Source organism: Eufriesea mexicana, unplaced genomic scaffold (genome assembly GCF_001483705.2).
Source record: "Eufriesea mexicana isolate 0111107269 unplaced genomic scaffold, ASM148370v2 scaffold1801, whole genome shotgun sequence".
Classification (NCBI taxonomy): domain Eukaryota; kingdom Metazoa; phylum Arthropoda; class Insecta; order Hymenoptera; family Apidae; genus Eufriesea; species Eufriesea mexicana.
In genome coordinates this window covers 2,140,360-2,165,251 of record NW_016909918.1, presented here as the reverse complement: position 1 = coordinate 2,165,251, position 24,892 = coordinate 2,140,360, and the positions used below count along the sequence as shown (strand labels likewise).

Genomic DNA, 24,892 nt, shown 5'->3' with positions numbered 1-24,892 from the left:
TAACCTGGACTAGGTACTTAAAAATAAAATGAAAGAGGTTTTCTTAATTGTTACATTTTAATTTATTTCACCGATTTAGTTTCCGTTTTCTTTTTTCCTACCAAGGCATGTCATTTATTTTAACACCTTTTATGTCTCTTATCTCATGCTTGAAACGAATAAATTATAATTTCTTCGTTTAATCGGGAAAATATATAGATTTTCAATCCCATCTTTCTTTATTGCTCCATTTTATAATATCTGATATCTTATCATATATGATCACGAAATATAATAATTTTTCAACATATACATTATATTCTCTGAACTAGTGGTATTCAAGTAAAAATATTTCATGTATAAAATATACATTATTATAATTCAAATTTTATACATTATAAATTCATAAGAAAAATAAGTAATTCAATATATTGTCAACCCTCTATAATCTATTAAATTTGTTCATTTATTAATATTTACTTCTAACAATAAGCGATATTTTGCATATTCCTGGACTTAAAGTTTATAAAAATTAATATTCCTTTTGCATTAAACGTACCATATGAATATGCAAGATACATAAAAAAATATACTTTATAGTATAAATAAATAAAAATGTTGTATATAAATAATATATATATGTATATATAAATATTTCGCTAAAATATTTATATATATATATCTATATGTATATAAATATTTTACCAAAATATTACGATAAGATCCTTTCTATTATGACAATTACGATTGTTAGCGTTATCATTTTCACTAACAAAATACACCAGGCACAATTAGATGTTTTAAATTTGAAACACCCGGTATATTATACTTCGTTACATTCCTTACTCGAGATCCGATATTAGACGCATAAAGCTGGGCAAAATAATTCTTTACGAAAGATTGATTATAAAGGGTCATTATACAACCGTAAAATAGCCAAAATTAAATTTTAAAACAAACGAACCTATCGACAGATGTGGAATGTCTTCGAGCGACTATAGTTGATATAAAACTCCTTACGTCTATAAATGCAGCAAGTACACAATAGAAAAATATTCATCCTCGTTTCACGTTACACTCATTATTCCCTCTTCTCGACATATCACACGAGATGCACGTAAAAGGAGAAGAAAACAACCGCGATACCAGTCCTCGTGAACTTTATCAAATCCCACGACAAACGTGAACAAACGTTTACCAATGATTAACTGAACACCATAGAGCACATCTCGTTGTTCTTCCTGTTTAACATATACGACTTGCCAGGACTATGTAGCTTCACCCTCCTGGTTTTCCTCAGCTTGTGCCTACTTCCTGCCACTATTTCCACCTTATACATCTGATACCTAACCGTGTTCTCCGGTTGGCTGAGTCTCAAACACAAAGACACGGGTCCAGAGAAGTTCACGTTGGTGGCCAACTCCAACTTAGGTTCCATCGTCATCGAGAACTCCGCCATGCTCTGCACGAAGTCGGTACGCACCTTTGTGCCTCCTTGAATCACTATCCCAGCCTTCAGATCCACCAGGGATTCGGCGTTCCTGTACCATAAGCTCATCTGAATCTGCCCAGCCAAATCGAAGCTAACTGCACCCTGAACGTCGACTTCGGCTACGATACCAGAGGTAAGTGGAATGTATTCGTTGTGATTGTGGATAGTGGTGATGGCCTGAAAGGCTGGGGTCCGCTGAGACGCTGTTCCGGACCAGAGGTGACCCATAAGTTCCCCTTGGCTAGAGAAAAAGACGAATGGTCTGATACCAACGCCGAGAAAGTCTAGCTCCATTCCTGCAGTGGCTGGTTCGTCGTCCACGATCTTCTCCTCTTCGTTGTTCGACGAAACAAAACTCGACAGACCCCTAGCGAATAGACCAAGAGAGAACAGGGCCTCCTCGTGATCCTCGACTTGGAAGACTACGTCGACTATGCCACGCTTCATTAAGCCTGAGTAAATCTCCTGAACTGTTACCAATGATCCATTGCTGTTCAGTGACCTCAAAAAGCTCCTCGTGAAAGCTGTGCTGAGACCTATCTGCGAGAACAGGTTGTAATTGGCGACGTTTCTTCTACTCGTGCTCAGAATCTCATTTAAGTCTTTGGCTAATCGAGGATCCTTCTCTGAGAGCTGCTCCAAGCGTTGACTGAGGTACTTTCGAATCTCAAAAGCAGGATCAGTGTCTGCTAAGTACTCCACCAGGTATCTAACATCGTCCTTTGACGGACTCGTTTCTAGAATTATGTCCAGGGCTAGAGTTCTAGCACTGCTGTCTCTCTTAGGCCCACCTACTTGATAGAAAACTCGCTTGGCTGCTGCCTTCACCTCTGGGGTTACTGTATGTTTGGGTAAAGCTGCCAGTGCCTTCCAAGCTGAGACACTGAGAGCTTTGTCCTCACCAGTTGCGAATTTTAAGAGAGTTGGGATGGCAGCTTCGCTTCTTAAGTTTCTTAAAGCCCTGAGGAACTTCAGTTTGCACTCTTCTCCAGTGCAACTGTCGAGGCCAATTTCTAAGCTGACTCTTGCCTGTTCGATGACAGCTGGAGAGCCTAGATGGCGTGCCATCGCTGCTGCGGTCAAAGCTATCGTTTCTGCCACCTTGTCATTTGGATGTGTCTCCTCTGACCGCTTCAGAATATTCTTCGCAATGTCTGCATTCGGTGTCGAAGACAGGGACAGGGCCCAAAGGTACCTTTCAGTTTCGTCGCCCATTTCATCTTGTCGGAGGATTTTCATGGCTGCTTGATGGCTTGCTGGAGTCGAAGCTGCACCAAAGACGTCTAGCAATTGTAATTTCAATTGACGATATCGTGGACTTTTCATGACTCTCACGAGCTCGTCTGGGGTGGCTGATTTGACTAGAGGTACCAACTTGAGGAACGCTGATGCGGATTTTCCTGAACCCAAAGCGTCATTGTCCAGGACGTTACGGTACTCCTCGATCGTTTGCTCGAGCTGCAATTAGATGACAGAAAAATAGACCAGATTTTGATATTTATACAATATTTAAGTAATTAGTGTGAAATGAATTAATTCGGTAATTAATTCAGAAAAAAAATAATTATTTTTTAATTAGAAAAGAAAAAAATTTTCTGTATAAAATATTTTTCTATATTTTTTATGGCGAAAAAAATTAATATATTTTAATTAATAATTATTTTCTACGACTGTTACAATGAATTGTGAAGTGCAATCGTTTTCAAAACATGCAGTGATATGTTTCAAAACAATTTATCGTAACTTTAGTTACATAATTTTTCATTGTTCAGTACGTTACCTTGACAAACTGGGATAAGCAAAAGCAATTATTACGTAAATATGAATAATTTTTTCAGTGCATGTCACAACTTAACGTGTCTTTTATTTTTCGATTCATTTAAAAGACACACGTTGCCGATTTAAATGAATTCGATTTTCGATTTTATGACTTTTCGTTGTGTTATTCATTTTGACAAGAAGATTACATCAATATACAACGAAACGACATAAAAGGCTAACAATTCAAATATTGTACACTATATCAAATATATTTCATTCTTGATCCTAATAATCAAATTAGATAAAGGCTTATTCACTTTTACTCCAATTAACGAAATCACATAAAGCCTATTTAAAAGCCTTTAATTCAAACGACCAAATTACATAAAATCTAGCATTTTCGAGCTCCACAGCCAAACTACATTAATCCTTAGAAGGCTGGAAAGGTATAAAATATAATCAGTATGTACTTCTGCTTTTTTAAAAAAAAAAAAAATATATTATACATTTAAAAATACAAAATATATAGAATTCTCTTTCTTTACGTTTCCAATATATTTAGGGAATAATCGACAAAATTTTATTTCGAACTAATATAATGACTTCCCAACTCTCTCACCTTTTACAATCTTTATTACTCGAAAAATAATACCCTAATCAATACCTAATTTTAAAACAATCTTTACTACTCGAAAAATAATTCCCTAACCAACACCTAATTTTAAAACAATATTTACTACTCGAAAAATAATACCCTAACCAACACCTAATTCTAGAATAAATTTTACTACTCGAAAAATAATACCCTAATCAATTCTTAATTCTAAAACAATCTTTACTACTCGAAGAATAAAACCCTAATCAACACCTAATTTTAAAACAATCTTTACTACTTGAAATATAATACCCTAATCAACACCTAATTCTAAAATCGTCTTTACTACTTGAAATATAATACCCTAACCAACACCTAATTTTAAAACAATATTTACTACTCGAAAAATAATACCCTAACCAACACCTAATTCTAGAATCGTCTTTACTACTTGAAATATAATACCCTAATCAACACCTAATCAAATAAAGAAAACTCAAACCCAAATAAACTCAAAAAAAGAAGAAAAAGAATTCTTCATACTAACCGTCGGACATCCAATCTCAGGACACGCAGGAGCCTCGTATTGTAGTTCGATACTCGTCTCTCTGCATCCAGGCTGAACAGCAACAATGGCTTGTTTCACGGTATCAGCTTGTACAGTCTTCGCGCTGAGCGTGCCAGGCAGCAGCTCTAGCGTCCTCTTCGATGTGACGATAGTGCCGACTTCCGATCTGGCGACCAGTCCCATCTTATGCGTCTCCTCCTCGCGAATCAAACTAGGATGAAACTCCTGCGTGAGATCGATCGTAGAGTTACGAGTACTCGAGACCTTCACACCGAACACTGGGTTTGGATGTCGCTTCCTTGGTGGCAGGGTAGTCTGTTCGCAGGATGTCTTCCCTACAGTTAGCGGGCCCAAGGAGTGGTAGGTGACGCTGCAGAGACCGGAAGCATCTCGTTCCGAGACATCGTTGTCGAACACCCTGTACTGCAGCAGGCTGGCCAGTCCACGTTTCAAATTCGCTGAAGAGACGCTCTCCGACGCGTCTAGGAAGATCGATTGCACCTCACCGTTTCGCCAAAGCACCAGCAGAGGGTTCTCTGCGAGCGTGTTCACTCTGGATGAGTGCTCGACGAACCCATCCGGTTCTGGAGCCCTTCGAGACTTGATCCATAGCTGTGGTTGCTGCAACTGTAGAACACGTTTTCTCTCTTTTCATTTATTTTTATTATTGCTTATCAATGGCGGATTACGTGTGGGTAATTAACACGTTAAGTGCCACGCCGGTGCCTAGGGACTTTTCGTTCAGGTTCGGCCGGTCCTTAAGTACCGACCGCAAACTTTAGGTTCCTATTACACGACCACGTGTGTCGGTCCTTGCACACTGATTGTAAGACTAAATATTTTACTTAGGCGACATCGGTTTTTGTTCAGTCAAGGTTTAAGAAAAAGAATACAATATTTTAAAAACACTTAATGTGGTGTATTAAAACAGGATAAACAAAGGTGTCTCCACTTCGCCAGCCACCAGTGGCCCACTTGACGGCCGTGACTGGGCCTGAACGGAACTGCAAGCAAGACGAATTGGGCACTTAACGTGTTAACGCAATAAAAGCGTAGGGGAAAGTGAGAATATGGAGCGAGATTGTAATATAGTCTATCTTTGTTCAATTTTAGTACTTTAGTAGTCAGTTTTAGTACCACGCAGCGGGGTGTGTTAGGGTGATTTGTTGAAACGTGACATGGCGTTTGGTTCACGCTTCGGTTCCAAGTCAGTCATATGAAAGTTTCCTGTTTTAATTACTACCTTTTTCAATTAAACCTAAGCCATGTGCATAAATAAGAAGCTTTATTTTATTTACTTTTGTTAAAGTAACTATTACTACCCCTAGTAACTATAGGGTGTCCAAAAATTCTCGTAAGATTTGAATTTTGCGCCACTTATGCGGTAGTGTTGCCACTAAAAAAGACAGCATAACAGCTAACAGTTTAGGGTTATTAAAAATAGAGCGTTGCACCTGGAAAAGAAAATGGAGAAGAGAAAAATTCTGAAATTTTTCAGATGTCAAAATCAGGAGAACTTTGAGTTCAATGTACAGCATGTTAACGATGGGCCCATTCCTTATGCACTGAATATGACAGTGATATTTCTATTTCTAATTATTGTCAAAATTTTTGATACTTTTATAAGATATCAAATTTATATTCAATTTTATTAAAAAATTCTAATTTCTTTCGAAAAAATTCAGCTCAATTATTCATTTCTTATTGGCTTTTTTATTTTCTGCTTTCATTTTCAAATTTATAAATATTTTTGGATTAAATAATTTTGCAATTTATATGTGACTGCTATAGATATGTGGCAAAATAAAAAGTCTATCAAAAAATGTAATAAAATGATGACTCATTTTATGATTGGCATAATTAGCATTTTAGCCACTCATACAATGATTGTAAGCATAGTTATTAAAAACTAATCAGGTAATAAAAATTACTAAGTTAACTAAACTAAGTTAAAATGAAGGGATTGTCGACAAATAAAATTGTGTTTCAAGTGAAAAGTGCCGCTGATACTGATCTGAAAGGTATTAGTGTGAAAGATAAGATACTATGTATAATTTGTTGCAAATTTATCTATCTTCGTGTTATGTAAAACTTGATACAATATATGAATCGTGTTATACAAGGGTTAACTGTACTGTGAACTTTTGTTAACTAAAATCTATAGAGTATAATCTATGTATCATAGGATAATACGTATTCTTGTAGATTTAGTTAAAATACAGAACACAGAAGTCAAGTTTACATTGATATTCGAATATTTTCATCACCAACTGTATATATTCCATTCAATATCTATCAAACTATAGTATGCTTTAACCTTCCAAGAATAGGTTATCTCAATTTTACATTGGTAATACAAACTCTCTGCTTCTCTCCTTCCCCTCCTCCTCTGTCTCTCTCTCAGTCTCTCTCTCTCTCTCTCTCTCTCTCTCTCTCTCTCTCTCTCTCTCTCTGTCTTTCTACTTATCGCTTCTTTCTTGATAAAAATGTTATTTATATAAATAAGATATACTGTATAAGAGAATTAAGATTAAATGTAAATAATCAATAAAGAATATTTTAGAATTATGCCATCTAGGCCAATTTTAAAAAGTAACTCTCCTACTTTCGCATTTTTAAATTGAATTTTTTAAATAACTTCTTATTTTAATATACGAAGTAGAAAACTATAGACAATTATTTCTCTAAATAATTTTACAAATTCGAACACTGTATGCATTTTAGAAAATTCTTATCGTAATTCGTTTCACAGAGAACTCGTAGAGAAAAGTCTCCTCTTTTCAACAACTCCTTAAAAATTCATGTACGATTTTTCCTCGCTAATTTATCGAATCTTTTGCAAAATGCTTTTGTAAAATTTTTAGTTGAAGAGGTATCTCTAGATTTTTTCCCTGTGTGATAAAATGAAAAATTATTTGAAAATGTGCAAAATAGTGTCGGATTTCCAGACCGGAATTTGCCCGGTTTTATGGCCCCTCTTCACCCCCACCATTTATTCCATCAATTTCAGTAAAGAAAGATGGAATCATTTTCTTTCATAAATAAATCAATACAGAATTCCTGGAACAACCATTTCCCACGATAATGATCCGGATATGGTTCCTTAAGCCAGCAATGCTTAGTTAGGTTAGGTTATATCTAATAAGGAAGTAGCGCAAGTGTTTGAATCTCGAATTTTTCTTAAGGCAATGTAGTTGATCGAGACTTACAGGGTATATACTTTTTCCACGAGGTCACTTGTTATATTATATCGTTCATCGATTATATATTCATAGAAACGAAACACAAAAGGTCCCATTGTCTTAAGCTTGCGCACATGCTGCCACCTATGTGTTGCCATTTTGTATAACTATTTTGAAAACTGAATCTCAGAAGCGATTTTATATATATATAAAAATAAAAGTCATTCAAAATTTCGATTTTTGTAACATATTTCAATTCACTAAAAATAACGAGTACACTTTTATGCACTATTACCAAAGAAAATCTCTGTTAATGATAAAATATTATTTTAAAAATCAAATACACTGTATATAGTGTGCTATCATTTTGTCACCTATTTAGAACTACAAAGTTTAATTTTTTGAACTCTTTTATTGAGTTCAATGTCATCGAGTTCATTCACAGATATTCCAATATGGAGTCACGTTCAATATTTTAAGTACAATTAGAATATAATTAGAAAATAAAACTTGTTTAAATAGATTTCTGTTAATTAATTGTCTTTGAAATACAGATAGTAGTGTTGTAAAGGACAAAGGGTAAATGCGAATAATAAGAATAGTTTTCAGAAACTAATCAACTACGTTGCTATGCTTCATAACCTTAAAAAATATATTTATAAGCCCTCTTATAGCATAATTTATTTCTTCCGTGTTAAGTAGAATCATAACGTAATAAAAATAAAGAAAATTTCGTGTTAAAAGAGGGCCAACTGTAATAATTTTCTGTAGGTATAAATGCTATGTTAAAATTCCCTAATTCTCTGACCATATTACAGCGAGTATCGCATTATATTTTACCAGGAATTCCCCAATTCTTTTAAAGCGAAAACATGTACGTTTTAGCCTATATTCGAAACAAAATTTGCAAACACCCAAAATACCTAAAATAAATTCTCTCTTGGAAAAAAGACTGAAAAATTAGCAGTGCAAGTTAAGTGAAAACACCAGCGATTTCTACCTCGATTTTAAGCAAGAAGCTATCCAGATCTTGCGGGTTCTGCCAAACGACGTTCAAGTCCAACTCGCTGGTTAATCGGAAGCCAACGTCCCCGCTGGATTTCGACGGTGCCGTCTCGCTAAACAGCAAGGTCGTTGTCAGCTTATATTTCAACTTGCTTCCCAGGTCCCAGCCTTTTGTAGCCCCAGCCATGGCTGCAACAATCACGCACACCTTCCACAACATCATCGACAAACTATCAAAAGCAATGAGGATCTGTCCTATTCTGCCACCCCGAATAACGAAGTCTCGAAGAACGATCGAGGACCAAGAACACAATTTAGGAATGTGACCCGACGGGAGTCACGCTTCGACTGACAAATATTGTTACTTTGGAATCGCTCGACTATAAACCAATGGGACACGCCAGACAACGGTTCGCTTGTGTTGGGTACGTTGATGTTATTGGCGCGTGGTGTAGTGAAAGTGTGTAAGTATCGTTTCCGTGTAGTGGGCATGCGTGTGTCGGATGTTTGATTATGAAGCGAAAGGGTATCGTAGAGAGGGTATTGGAGAAATGGGGAGTAAAGGAAGAGTTGATTAGGAATTTCGTTTGTCCTGGCTATTGAGATATAGTTCTTAAATATTTGCTATTAATCACTAGGCTAAAACTGTCTAAATATCGTTTCATCGTTTAAAGTATATCACGGTTTAAAATTAAAACTGTATATTCTTTCACAACTTACTAAAAAATATAGGAAAAAATTCTGATTCCTTGTGGTAAAGTAAAAATTAAAATTAGGGAAATTTGAAAAATGGATTCCTACATGGAAAATTTGTAATATGCATCAATGTATGCATTTAAGTGTTTGCAAATGTTAGTGTAGGAATATTTAAAGATAAATATGTTCACACGGTTGAGTATACAAGGTGACTAAAAAATACAATGAAAATGGGATAAAAATATATTGTTATTTTGGAATATTAGAGTATATAGTTAAATTATTATATATTATAGAATACTAATTAATCAATTATTAAATAATTATTTGGAATATTATTTGGAACTAGAATATTTAGAACATTATAATATTATTTGTTTCAAGTGCTAATTTATAAATTGTGTTTCTTTGTTAATAATACTTATATCTGGATCTTTCATAAGAAATGCGAGGTTGTATCTAATTTTATGAAATTAGAAACACAGAGAAGAAATAAATATATAAAAGAATATTAGTCTTTTAAATAAGATTAATAACGAATGTTTATAGCAAAAGGTTAGAGCAAAATAAAAATATATTATACAATAGTAAACACTGTATTATTAAAACATAATAAATATATTTCAATCCAAATTTTTTCCGTATAAATCAATTGTAAATATCATGGATATCAATTCACATGTTATTAATACTGTACAGGTTTAATACATCATACATAGCACATTCCTTGCAATCTGCTCAGTTAAATATATCATATTTCACCTTTGCAAATCATGTTTAGCAGATTCCTTTCCATTCATTCCAAGAAAATATTGAATTATTTATACTTTATCTGTATTTGCTCTTCATTTCAGTTTTTATTCTACAATTATATTCTTATGATACTGAAATTTTTGAATTCGTTTATGATCATATCTCTATTTGTTTTCATTTGTTAAAAATTATATTTCATTAATAGACAAACTATTTTTATTTTGTACTCTTTTATAATAAAACTCTATTTTCCATTTTCGACAATTATAATTTACATTGGGCTTAATAATAGTCATTTGCATTTTTTATTTAAATACTTCAAGTATTATTTTTAATATAAAATTTATTTTTCATTTTTCCGTTTAAAGAAATTTGGATCTATATACTTTTACATTCTCTACATGATTTTCAACGATTTCTTGTGAAAAATATTCGATAAATTTTGAAGCAGTTTAAACTTAAGTAAAACTATAGTTTCAATAAATTAAAATTATCCTAAAATCATGCAATTATATTAAAATTATATTATACTAAAACCTTACAAACTCTTTGCATAATAAAATAATTAAAATAATAAAATTATTATCGTATTAAAATTTTAAAAAATTCAAACCAAAATTTTGAAGAATTTAAGATCTAAACTTTCCATTATTTTTCCACCATTTGCATTTTACTTAAATGCAAGAGGACTGAATTCTGTTTTCAACAATTTAAAACTGCAGTAATTTCTTCTTTAATATCCCCTTATATTGCACCTCAGCACAAGAAGTGCGTACACCGTTCGTAGGTGAATGAACTCATTAGTCGATCTAATACATATTTCATTTAAAAGTTCGTATTTCCACGTCACCCGATGTACAGGCGTACTTAACGACACAAAATCGTCACAGTCTGGATCGTTCTTCTAAAAGCGACGAAGCACGCGGCGTGACGTATATGAGACGCATGCATATGCAGGCTCGTTTGACCGTGTGCGCAACATTCACGCGCAGCCACGAACATCGAGCAGTCACACGGCTAACGATAGACACCGTTAATTTGCTCAGTCCCTGCTACACGACAAAGGTACGGAAATTCTATATAAATATATATCTTTGCTCTTGTAACGAAACTAAGAACAAATTGCTGAAAACAAGTATTTCTTTGTATCTAGCTGTCTTATCTTTTTTGTGATCCAGGATGAAAGGGAACTTAACGCTCTTCGCTAACGAATTTATTGAGGTTAGAAAATAGTAACTATTTTTGTTTCTCGGAAGAAAATAATGTAAGTAGCTTATGTGACTTATTGAATATTTAGATTAATCTGTTCTCAAATGATTTTTCTTTAGTTTTATTTGCTTCGAATTTAATCTTTTGCTGTGGTATCCTCGAAACTGAAAGCAGCTTTACTGTACTGATCAAAGTAGCTGTTATTGATATAAAAACAAATGTTTATAGATTAGATATATGTATTTATGTAATACATATTGAAATATATAATATGTAATTCATTATAGAGTAACATATATAAGTGATTTTATGTTACAGAAAATGTATATGTACTCATATATTATTAGCAAATGATTACTTGATATTTAAAGTCATATATACAAATAGTGTGTCATTTGTAGCAAAAGGTTGAATAAAAAGTAAACAAACATATACATATATCTTTAAAGTATAAGTAAAAGTAACCCTACTCAAAGTCATTAATAAATATTAAAATTTAATCAAAATTTATTCAATTATGTTGATTTATTTTTGCAAATAATAGATTCTTTTAAATTAATAACTTTTAGCTTTTGTAAATGTAATATTTGTAAAAGTATTTGAAGTAAAGACTAGTTTTATAAATTATTTATTTTCAAAATTTTAACTTTGAAATTTTAATATTCAAAAAGTAGTTACTTCAACACTTTTAATTTTTGGTAACATTATTGTGAGTAATAAAAACATTTCTTATGAGTAAATAAAAAGAAAGCTAATATTAATAACAAATACTAAAATTACTATTTATATAATCTTCTTAAATGATAACTTTTCATAAGATAAAAGAACATTTCACAAATCATTCAAGGACAACTCAACTTTGCATTTTGCCAGTGTTTAAATCTTTTACTTCAATAAATTCTTTCATTACTACTACATTTTTTTCTCCATTCAAATATATGATAAGTATTCCAAATCTTAATTTATGTAATCTTTTTTTGAAATAAAATTGCTTATGTGAAATGGAATGAAGTTCAATAATGAATATTAAGCAACGACTAGGTTACCCAAGATCAGTTATCTCGTCAAACAGGCTCGAACTTTTTCCTATTTAATAGATCCAGACTTATATATATATCTTCAACTGCATTTTATATAACTTCATGCATATTCTATTACATAATTTCACTTTATCAAGAAATTTCGCTAAATTACGGAAAGAAAATTATTAATTATAAAAATTATATTTACTCTTTATTTTTATTGATTTTTCTTTTGTCAAAGTAAACACTATAAAAATCGCATTTACTTTTTACTTTTATCAGTTCTTCTTTTAACAAAGTAAAGACTGTCAAATTCATGCTCATTCTTTATTTTTGTTAACTTTCTCTTTGTAAAAATACCTTATAAATTTAAAACAAAGAGTATCCATTTACCTGGTGCCATTTGACAGTAGGGACCTGCAAAAAAGATAAAAATTCAATTAATATTCATTACTTTACTGATAGAACCTATTTTTTTGACAGATGTAAGTGTGTAAAGAACATAAATGTTATTAAAATATCTAAACACGTATATTGGGTCTCTTACACGCGCATATAAAACAAGCAATCTTGAAAAACAAAACAATAAATACTGTACAGAAAAGTTTGAAACAAGCTTAACACGTAGAAAGTGTAAATAAAAATAGGTCTAATTAGCTATAATGTAGTAATAAGCCCACTTTACCTAACATAATCGTAAAGATAACCGTATATGAATTGGATATAGAATAAGTAGAATTACCACTACTATAAAGTGCTATACAGAATTGGAAGAAACACCTTTGACGGAATGCGGGTCTAATTAGCCATAGTACAGGGTGATTCACTTGCTAGTGGATTCAAAAGCGGAGTGCGACAGAGAAACGTCACAAATGGGACAAAGCGATGAAGCAATGGGACAGTGCATGGACCCATGTACCATGTGTCATGTAAAGATCATTCTACAATGTCGTAAACACTATAATTTACAGAGTGTGCTTATATGTGCTTATACAAGAAGCATACTCTCTCAATAGAATTCAAAATTATTGAAAACAAAATTCTTACGTCTTTTTAAAAATATGCGCAAAAACGGGTTTGTAGGACACCTGGAAAGTTGGACTACGTAATAGATAAGTTATAAGTCTAACAGAAAACCAGCAATCGTGGTTCGTGTAATTATCTTCACGATAGCCATATGAGCCTTAAAGTCCTTCAAACCCCGACTGCACTCTCGTAATGCGTTTTTGTACTATTCGCCTCTGTTAGGATGACTACCCTCGCATTACTGGCGCTATTGCGTCTGTCATATGTGAAACAGGTATGCCTAGATTGATAGTGACCTCGTCCTTAAGAGTTCCTTGTGAGGATGACACATCTCTGCAACATATCCGAGACTTTCCCAAGATTTCACCATTAAGTGACTACCATAAACGCAGGACGTCTTAAGGCCTGTTTTCTGTGCACTTGGAAGAAAGGTCTGATTGGCGATAGTATAACAGATCCACTAGATTCTCTAACACAATTGTAAAAATAGGTCATACGAATCTTTCTTATTGGTTGGAATTGACATATGTATAAATGGAATATAGCAACGGTTCTCTACCTACGATATACGTACCGCTCTTTCCCAGGTGGACTGAACCAAATTACATAAAATTGGGAAATTATGAGCAATGAGGTATAGTAATAGCAATAGATACTATCATATCTAGAAAGTGATATATGACTCAGTTACATATTGATTAGTGGTATGCAAGGGAAAGATTGAGAACCACTGGGATGTAGGATAAGATGCAATAGAAAGCATAAGTATAGGCATACTCTGCAAAGTTGTAAAAAAAGAACGTTTGAAAAAAATGTGATCTGATTAGTAATGGCATAATTGGTCTACTTTTTCTAACACAATCGTGAAAATAAGGATGAGTCATACAAATTTCTATAATTAGTCGGAAATGTCACATTTATAAATAGGATTATATAGCATTGTGTGGCACAGACAGAGTGGACAGGATACATTGGGACTAAAAACTATAGGGCGATAAAGCACTGATATAGGCATACACTGAAGAATCTTATTCTCCATAATTTAGCATTTTATCATGTCATGTTTTACTAAGAGAAACACCGCAAGTAGTTACTTTATGATAAAAGAAATTCTAAATTATAGTTATAAATTATAGAAATTATAAATTATAATCCAAAGATTAGAACTCGGTATATCCCAATAAATATTAATGAATCTTGAAATTCTTGACAATTTTCTGATCACCTCTACACAGCTCTTAACCCTCTCGCGAGTAAGCGTTTTAACGCAGTCTTAAGATAATTTTCCATTTAACTCACTAGCGCCACCATGGTTCGTATCTGCAATAAGTGTATTTTAATTTTATTGATATAATCTTGGAATTTTCTTCTTATTACGTGTATCATATTGTTTATGTAATATTGTTAATACAGATTTTTTAGACATACATGCATGGCCGTACTCGTGACAAGGTTAAGTGTAGTTAAGTCTGTATCACAATCTGAGATGATACATCTATCATGTCAAATTATAAACATGGCTACAGGTAACGAAAGAACATATTTATAATTCGTGGAAAGTTTCAAAGGTATCTTCGTTATCGCTAACAAAATTAACAAACTTCTTTGACACAAGATGTCACATAATAATCACAAAATCCTGTCAAAGAACAAGGAAACACCAAAATATCAAATTACCAAATTATCAGATCAGAAAGATTGACAGCATGACTGAACCAACAATGATTAAAATTGAAGACTTGGAAATAAATAATTTATTAAGCAGTGATTCTCAACCTTGATCATACAATGTATTTTAATAAGCATAATACGTTTTGGGACTCAAATAAGATTGATACCAGAGAAGAGATAATTGAACAAGCCCTACTAAGCTCTAATTTAATCTTTCTAAACGACCATAAATTAACCCACTGCAATACAGCTAATGCAACCTCCGGCATAGTTAGATAGACCTAGCCCTCCTTTGTACGACTAGTAATTATTATTTTCATACTCTTTTTAGTGCCAATATGTACTTATAACTATGCTGTGCTATTTTTATTTTAATAAAATAACTTAATATGGAAATGTCGAGATTTATTTTCAGTAAATTAAAAAAAAATAAGTATGAATTTGATTAATTGAAATAGACTTGTTCTTTTGAGGCCTGATAGTGATATTGCATCTAAGACCTGAATGACTATAATCTGTTTAATATTGTCTAGTAATGAACAATAATTAATCCCTCCAAACCCAATATGTTACATATATACATGTGTGCAATGTATATGTATTATATACACGTATACAACACAATACTACATAATATGTGAACAGTTTCTTTTTCAAAAAATGTAAAAAGTTACAGAAACAAAATTATGTTAATAAGTAAAAACATTTCATTGCTATTGATTCAACAGTTTTTACAATACTTCTAGTACCAGTTCTAAAAGCAGTTCCAGGGAAATCGCGTGCAAGAATTCGAACTACGGTTCAACTACAAGTACTAAACTTAAAACACTAATACATTTCTAAACAAAATTTTCAATCAATATGTCACAATAGTTCTTAGGTATGCCATGGGAATGTTTATTATTATTATTTATTTATTTCGTAAATCAGTCAAAATTATACCCGTCTTTTAGTTATCATATCAGTAAAAATATATTATATTTTCTGAAGTACCACAAAATTTTAATAATTTATTTATTCGTTGTCTTAAACCATCGCCCAAACAATTTCAACCCTTCAACAAAAATATATTCTGGAAAGATCAAACGTTGCAAAACAAATTCAATGCGAAAAATAAAACAAATCACTTCGAAGAAAATTGATACGAGTTCAGAGAATAAAAATGATTGGACGATTATTCGCAGACACGCATACAGAACGGTAAAAATGCTTGGACTGTTGTCCGCTTGGACACAGGCACGCAAAGTGACCAACACCGAGTACTTTTATCCTTTTCTCACCCACCGAAAATATCACACACTTCGCTCCACTATGCAAACTGTCAAACGTCAATGTGACTGCGAGGCGATTTAAAAGTAGCGGGGATGACGTTGCGCGGGAAATTGCGAAAGATTGAAACATGAGAGCAGGCGGGCCAACGTAAGCTGGTAACTCACCGAACAGCGCCAGAAGGTAGACAAGGGAAATGGTGAGCGTTCTAACCGGTGTTTCAGGGCAGGCCATGCTGCGCTCGTTCCTCACGGACAACCTTCCTCGTGCCTACTACCCCGGTCTCCTCCTGTTCTACGCTGTTCCGTGCCCGTCCTCTTCTCCTTCTGCGAGTAAATACGAGTAATTAGACGGGCAGGTCTATGTTATCGAACCCCGCGACCATCTCTGATGTTCCTTCCCTTCAGTGCGAAACACTTCCCCCACCACAAACCATGATATCACGAGGACGATGTACCGACCTCCCACCACTGAGCCCGTCCACGCGGCGGAAAGGGAAGGGATGATGCGTGGGGATATTTGTCGGTCTGGTTTCGCGCATGGCTCGTTTGCAAACGTAATGAATTAAACATGATTGCTGGTTTCTAACGTCTCGAGGTTGATATGTTGTTTTTAGTATGGTGTATGAAATGAAATGGAGAAGGATGGAATATATGGAGCCGTACTTGCTGCAGAATAGCTTCAGTGGATTCAGTGAAGGTTCTCGGTTTGTCAAGTGTATTGAGCTAACTGTGTTTTAGAATTGTTTAATGTGATGTGTATATTGAAACAGAGAAGTTTAAACAGCTTTGAAGAATTGTGTGCCCAAAATACAGGAAGATATCTTGAAAGAGTTTGGTGAAGATTGTGATTAAAGAAGAGGGTATAGAATTAATTAATTAATGAATTATAAAAATAGCTATATAGCTATATAGAATCACAAGACGTGAGATTAAATCCCAATGACTTTAAACAGTAAAATTATAATTACGTAGTTGAGAGGTTATTTACAAATAGTATTTTTTCGATAAAATTTTGAGTATTTAAATGACTCGGTGTATTTTCTTAAAACACGATATCGTTATTATTGTTACGTACAACGGATAAGTGCAACTTAGTGATAAATAGTGTTTTACGGGGAATTACAAACGGCAATTTATTTATTCATAAATTACAAATTACAAATTGTATATATAATAAAAGATACTTGTTAGATTTAATTTATAATTTTCTGCAATGATTATTATTGGAAAAATATTAAAGAAGTTGAAAATATAATTTATTTATTGGCAATAAATTAAGCACACTACAAGTAGATAGAAAGAAAATAATTCTAATTACAAGCCAAAATTCTTTTATATTGAAACATTTAATTGAAACAGAAAATACTGCTTTGCTTTGATCCATGTAAAACATTAATTAATTTAATTAAGGAATAGTATTCCTATTAAAGGAAACGAACAGTATGTAGCTACATTGTTTCGAAAATGTGTTTTGTAATTGGATAATTGTTTTCTATTTGGAAATTGAATTTCTACACTTATCGTTCTAAAAACAAAAATAAAAATAACATTATGTAGCTGAAGTGTAATAATAACCAATTATTTAGAACTCACGAAATATGTTAATTAATTAACAGCAAAAATTGTGTTAAAATAAATAATTAAATTGTTGAATTTTATCAAACTTTAAATAAATAAATAAATATATCAATGTTTATTGTAATGGAACTAAATAGACTAATATTTTCCAGAAATAAAGTTGTAAGGTGAGATATATTCAATTTCCCGTATGGTAGCTTAGAAACCATGAAACTAGTTATCCGCAGAGTTCAAACGGGGTCAAAGCACTAGCATTTAACGCTGGCATGAGTAGAATTATTATCGCAAACATTTGAAAATATTGAACTTTCTAGAATAAGCGGTTTTTAAAAATATTTATCGACCAATATTGAAGTGAAAATAAAAGTAAAAATTTCTGTTCAAGTCGATAATTTTATATTGATTATGATGATATATTTATAAAAATTATTTTTGTTGAAAATTACAAATAAAATCGCGTAATTTCTTTTTTCCTAATTTCCTTATGATATATTTAATACTCTTTAATTATTTTTATGAAGTTTGAAAATAATCTAGATAAAATTAATATTAATATACAATTTGCTACACGAATTATTTGTATACAGTATTATATATAATATACTTTTTAATCACTGCTAATAAATTTTACATAAAATGTATATAAAATAAATATCATAATGTTTGCGATTTTTATCATGTCAATACCTGAAATAGTCTACTTATAATACTATAATTATAAAAATTTATAATATAATAAAAGACATTATTATAATATAATAATATTAATAACGATATTATATAATACTAATACTTAATATACTAACTAAATAATATTTTAAACATTACACTTCGTCGAAACGGTTTAAAATTCCGAAAGACAAATAGTATGATAAATTAACAAGCTTAGTAATTTAAGCTAGGTTACGAAATTATTTTTATTAATTCATTTAAGGATAGTGATTTAACTTTGTGAAATACGACAAAATTTCATTATTATTATTATAATTATTATTTATTAACTAATAAATAATAAATTAATCTGTACACAATAAATTATATAATAAATATCTTAGTCATTACAAAAATACAAATAAATACCTTCTGCAATCAAACCCGTAATATTGTCCTTCTACTACAAAATTACTTTGACAGTATCACATTAAACATCTTTTTTTTTCAAACATTTAAATTCAAGGAAAGATTTTTTAGTGAAAATAACTATTCAAAAATAACACAATTTCACTTACATAAAATGCAATATTCGCTCTTAAAATTCTGTGACAAAGAAAACTATAAAACTAACATTATTCTTACAGAACAAAGAAACGTATTGATCACTAATCAGACGAACACAATGTGTCAAAGAAAATTTGTAGAACGTAAATTCTATTATAGAATGACCATGGAAGTGTTCTTATCTGTTTATTCGACCTTTGCTCGACGGATGACCTCACTAGCTTTTCTAGTAACAAAACTTCATTCTTTATTCCATTCTCCTTAAACAGTTGCACTCTGAGAACAAACTTTATCGAATGGCAGTTCCGCATTATTTGAAAGATATGGTTAGGAAAAAAGAGTAAAATATTCCACGTGACGATGAATACTTATTGACAAAACAATCTTGATCAGATATAAAATTATACGGTAAACAAAAAAAGCTTTTGTTAAAAGTTATATGTATAAATCGGTTTAAATTATAATAAACTATGCCAATTTAAAACTTTCCCAAATTGCATTGACACTTTATATTTTTTGAATATAACAAATCGTAATTAAATAAAACTTTGTATTACTTGTCGATTAAATAGAATATATGTTCAAAAACAATCATTTAATATTGTATAAATATGTTTATTACATATTCTTATTAAAAACAATACTTTCAATTTGTTGTAACCACTTTTTAGAAAAATACACATATTTAATGCCATTTTGTTACCATATGATAAAGTTTTTATCACAGACATATCGCTCCAGTGTATAGAGAGCAAAATAAATTCTCCGATTTTTTGAACGATCGATATTTCTAACATGGGACAAAATCCAATAAGATTCTATACTTCATTTATAGTCATTCAAATGTGTTGTATACATCAGTAATTTTTCAAATATTTATACATGTAATGATATATAATCATAAAAGCATAAATATATATATGAGGGACTGCATCATTTTTAACCCCAGTTTTTTAATCGAGAAAAACAAATATGTAAACATTTTTTGGCTAATTCGTAGTATAACCTCTTGCTGCAAGATATACCTCATATCTTAATTCTTGTATAATTTCTTACTTCATTCACTTACAGTATTCTGTTTTACTTGCGTTTGTTACAGCCTGTATTTATTTTTGTGATTTCTTTGTACTATATTTGATAATATAAAATGAAAAAAAAAGAAAGGTGCTCACGATTTCCATACTTCATTCACATATGGAACAATGTCTTTAATAACACTGTGCAAATATTACTTCCTAACTTCCTCTACAATGCAGTTATAACTACATGAAAAACAAGATTATACGATATAATAAGACAATAATACAAATGTATTATTAACGTGCTTAAATATGAAATAATCAAAAAAGATCAAAATTGTACTAGCCATCTCTTTTCACAAATCTGCCAATTGAAGATATAAACATAAAACATTGAAATTAGACAATTAAGAAAAGCAATTCTAATGAAAATATTCTATACTAATATTTTAAGCTTTTATAGGTGAAAGAGACAACAAAACTTCAAGTTATTTTAATCACTTGATATTAATGCTTTGTGTAAAACAAAACTTATTCTTGTCAATAATATACAAACATTAAATTTGTATATGTCAATCATATAAATTTTAACAGAATTCAGTACGTGAATGTCAGACTAGAGATTTTCTGCTTCGAAACCTTGTGATTCGTTCTGGAGCTGAAATATAATTATATTTTATATATATCTATAATATCTAGCACAATTCCAGATTTAAAAAAATTAAAATAAGATAATTACGCTTCTCTTGTATTTCCAGAGGAATAGGATCTTCTATAAATTCATTACTTTTTTCTTTCATAATGGAAGATTTTCTACTTCTTCTAACATGAGGAGTCATGGGCAGTGTTGGTTTATTTATTAATCCACTGTCTGCTTTTTCTGTAATAAAATAGATTCATTTAAATATAAAGATAGGAAAAAAAATTTCTTTTTTATTCATTGACATTATCTGTACCTAAAAATTTTACGCTTCTACCGAATCTCCTTTTTTTACTACTTTCTTGCAAATTATCAAAAGAATTGTTCACATTTACTCGTTCACTGCTATAAATGTTAACTTTAAAAGAACTTTCTTTTTTTGTCCCCTCACAAGGAGTTGTATTTACTTGTTCTCCTTTTTTCATACTAACAGACACATTCTTTACAGACCTTCGTTTAGCCATAGGTATTTCTGTTGGAATAATAATTCTGTTTCTCAGAATCTTCATACTCTCACCTTGTTTGCTGGTATCTTCTTTGTTATTTGCAGAAAAATGTTCTTGTTTTGAAATATTTAAATCTGTATCACCTTTGACTTTTTTAAAGGGTGTAGAACTATTTATACTTAAGAATCGGGTTTGGTTCACTATCATACTATCTTCATCTACAGCATTTTGTCTTTTAATGCTTCTCCTTTGTAATGCATTAAGCTTTTTGTCTGATTCTGCCAGTGGTGTTGTTGCTTGTGTTTGCATATATGTTGTTGTAGTATCATTATTTGTAGAATTATTTAATTTTAAATTTTGATTGGTACCATCATCATTCTCGTCGGAACTATCGTCGAAAACAAGTTTCTTTTCTGCCCTAATTGTTACATAGTCTGGATCATTAAAATTAAAATTATCTATTCTTGACAATGCTGCAGCTAAATCCATTTTGGTTTGTGTTTCTTCATCTATTGGTACTTCATTTAAAATTATATCATCATCAAAATTAACTTGATTTACTGGCTTCACATGACTTTCAATAGTAGTTGAATTCTTTGGTTGCTTCAATATACTCTTTCTGGGTGTTTGATTAGAATTAACGTAAGATATTGAATCATCTAACTGAACCTCTGGTGTTTTACACATTTGACTTATTTTTATTATTGTTAGTGGACTACTTGTTTTCTTTGATATTTCAGATAATTGTATCTGTTGCAGTAAACTTAGTTTTTTCCTCTTTGCAAGTGCATGTTTCTTTTCACTAGATTCAATAGGCATAGATCTCCTTGTGTATTTTTTACTACTAAGGTTTTCATTCTTCTGATATTTACTGCCTAAAATTTGATTTTTATTAGATTCAGGTCTATTTGTATCATTATTATTTTTCATTTTTTCTGTCACATTTTTTTTCTTTTCAGCTATGAAAGATCTAATGGATCCTGGTTTAGCAGATTTAAGTTTCTTTTTAGTGGTAGTCCGTTTCTTAGTAATTGGTCCATCAACCAACAATTCTTCTTCTTTCCAGCCATGTGAACGAAGTTTCTCCAATTTCTCAAACCGCAAATTACAATTTTCCACTTCCATGTACATCATGTCCCAAAATCCTTGCAAATCTTTACACGTAACCAACATTTCTCCCTTTCCTGTTTCACAATCAGCAACTAATCCACGAAATCTTTCAAACTTTTTGCTTATTAACAATTTGGTTTGACCTATGGCTTGATTTATTATATATAATCCATCCTCTGTAGTTTCAGGGTCTGTCTTAATCTGCACCCATTTTTCACATAAGTCATTTAATCTATCTCTCTCTCTGTTCAAAAGAAATTGGAAATATTGTGCTGTACGTTCCTCTTCTTCAACTGATATATTTAATGTTTTCATGACGGTATCTTTTGTTGGAATATCATCGTTTGATGAACGACTAAGACTAAACCCACGTTTTAACTGCTGTTCTTTTCTAGCATTGCTTTTTCCTCGACTACTAACAATATAAGGTGAAAAGAAAACTGGTTCATGTGGAATACTTGATTCTATTGGTATAGATATATTATTATTTGAAGGAACTGCTTCTATGAGGCTATCATTACGTATTTCAATGTTACTGGTTAGATCTTTACTATCACTACTATTGCTATTTAAAGAATGAAGTGATTCTTTGTTATCAAGTGATAACTTTAATGATATAGATTCTACAGAACTGTCTTTTATATCACAATTATCACATTTTGAATCAATTATTGGTACATCATTTTTTATATCAAATATTGTATTGTTACTTTTATTATTCAAATTTGATTTTCTTGAAATTGCATTCATTTTAGCAGGTGACATATTTTGCAAAACTACTCTGCCAAATATGGGTTTACATGGTAATTCTGTGGCAATTTTAGGAATGGAAGATGGTTCATCTATCTTTTGTGTCTGTTGCACTTTTGTTATACTGTTCGGATTTTTAATTATAGTTTTTGCATTTGTTTTCTTTGCAAGTGCTTTATTTATTAATCTCTTTTCTGTCAATTTTGTAATTCTTTTTGGAACTGGTTCAGACTTTTTAACCATTTTTATACTTGTATCTTCTTTAGGTGGCGAATATATTTTGTGATGCACTGTTCCCACAATAAAAGCTGGTTTTTTCTTACTTTGTTCAATCTTCTTCCGCTTTTCTCGTTCGGCTTTCCATTTCATTAATCTAGTCATTCGATCTTTCGCCAAAGAATCTAATTGTATTTCTGAAATTAAATTACAAACGTATTATAAATAATAATAGAGTGTATAATAATCTATCAAGTATAAACAATGTTTAACACAAACCTTTGTTTTGTGTTTCTGCTAAATCAGTTGATATGTTTCTATTTGTATTAAATTTCTCACTTCGTTGTTGTTTTCGCGATTCCTCATATTTTTTTGCTCGAATAAATCGATTTTCAGCTATATTTCCAAAACCAGTTGTTTTTTTCTTATATTCTTGTCGTAAGTTTGACATCATTAATTAAATTTCAGATATTATTTAATATAAACTTTCTTCTAACCGTTTACCGAGTGTTCGAAAGAAAACGTTTGGTAGTACTGTAATATAGAGATAACATAGATTTAAAATTCTATGGATTTCCTTGCGCCACCTATGATATATTTATATTTGTATTTATTGTTAATCCATCAAAGGAAATTTACACTTTTAAAGTTCTTATTTTATTTTAATTAGTGTAATTTCATTTCAATAGAATAAGGATACTTTAATATAATCTTATGTTAAGAAAATAATCTTGTTACAGTTACTATGTTGAATCATTAAATCTATGTTATACTTTGCCTATGGTCATAGTTTTATATTTTCTTCATTATTGGTAATACAAATGTTTCTGTACTATAGTCCCAGCAAACCTTTAGCAATATAATCTTTTATTAAAAAGTAATATTATTATAGTTATTAATTTCATTTATTTCATTATTAATTATGAATTATTTAACATTGTACATTTAGGACAAAAGTGAGAAGGCAATTGAAATTCTTATAGTGTTGTTATGTATTGGAATAATGGATTATTTCTTCTTTTTCTGATAATTTTTTCTTTTTTAATTTTTACGCTACGAATTTTTAATTTTACGGAACTTTAATTTGTGAAATAATATTTTTATATACTTTTTGGCTATTTTATAATTATAATTGAATATTCGTTTCAATAATATTTGTGAATACATTACCATTTCATTCGTATGACAAAACGTCATATTAGATGAAATTGTAAGTTTGATAGATAGATTTATCATCATAGACAATGTATAGGGTAAACTTATCATACTATGGAACATTATGCTCTTTGTTTTAAACTATCGATTGCGCAAAAAAATAGATGTGTTGCAACAACTTCTAAAATTTAGAACAGCGATTTTTAGCGTTACATTTCATCCGGTTGCTAAAAATAGTAGCAAAAAATGTAAAAAAATCTTCCTTTTTTATTATATTTTTGTTTCCATATTGCGTTGGGTAATCTATGAATTTGCTACTCAATGTATTTCTTCTCATGAGGGCTTCAGAATCCTTTTATCATTTTAATGTCATTTCCGACATAACCGATTCTGTATGGAATACGACTGTGGCATTAATAGTGACTGGAATTAGAACTAATTATAACTCTGAAATTATAAAGTTGGTTTGA

The 24,892-nt window shown here is 31.2% G+C and overlaps 2 protein-coding genes across 4 annotated transcripts; both read right to left on the bottom strand.

The window, feature by feature from the left end:
- Positions 1-814: 814 nt before the first annotated feature.
- Mtp (microsomal triacylglycerol transfer protein) lies at positions 815-19,287 on the bottom strand. 3 transcript variants are annotated; one of them, XM_017902323.1, is made up of 7 exons: positions 19,038-19,120; positions 18,889-18,891; positions 16,396-16,554; positions 12,656-12,679; positions 8,578-8,771; positions 4,375-5,022; positions 815-2,929 (listed from the first exon to the last, which is right to left on the bottom strand). In XM_017902323.1, exons 3-7 carry the CDS (start codon positions 16,460-16,462, stop codon positions 1,184-1,186), a joined length of 2,679 nt encoding a protein of 892 aa, XP_017757812.1. In that variant the 5' UTR covers positions 16,463-16,554; positions 18,889-18,891; positions 19,038-19,120; the 3' UTR covers positions 815-1,183. The 3 variants fall into 3 exon arrangements, with proteins under 3 accessions (XP_017757812.1, XP_017757813.1, XP_017757811.1); XM_017902324.1 differs by lacking the exons at positions 18,889-18,891; positions 19,038-19,120 and adding an exon at positions 19,222-19,287; XM_017902322.1 differs by lacking the exon at positions 18,889-18,891.
- Positions 19,288-20,656: 1,369 nt separating this feature from the next.
- Positions 20,657-23,718, bottom strand: LOC108549044 (putative leucine-rich repeat-containing protein DDB_G0290503). Its single transcript, XM_017902254.1, has 4 exons — positions 23,547-23,718; positions 21,002-23,464; positions 20,785-20,925; positions 20,657-20,703 (listed from the first exon to the last, which is right to left on the bottom strand). Exons 1-4 carry the CDS (start codon positions 23,716-23,718, stop codon positions 20,657-20,659), a joined length of 2,823 nt encoding a protein of 940 aa, XP_017757743.1.
- Between the last annotated feature and the right edge of the window lie 1,174 nt (positions 23,719-24,892).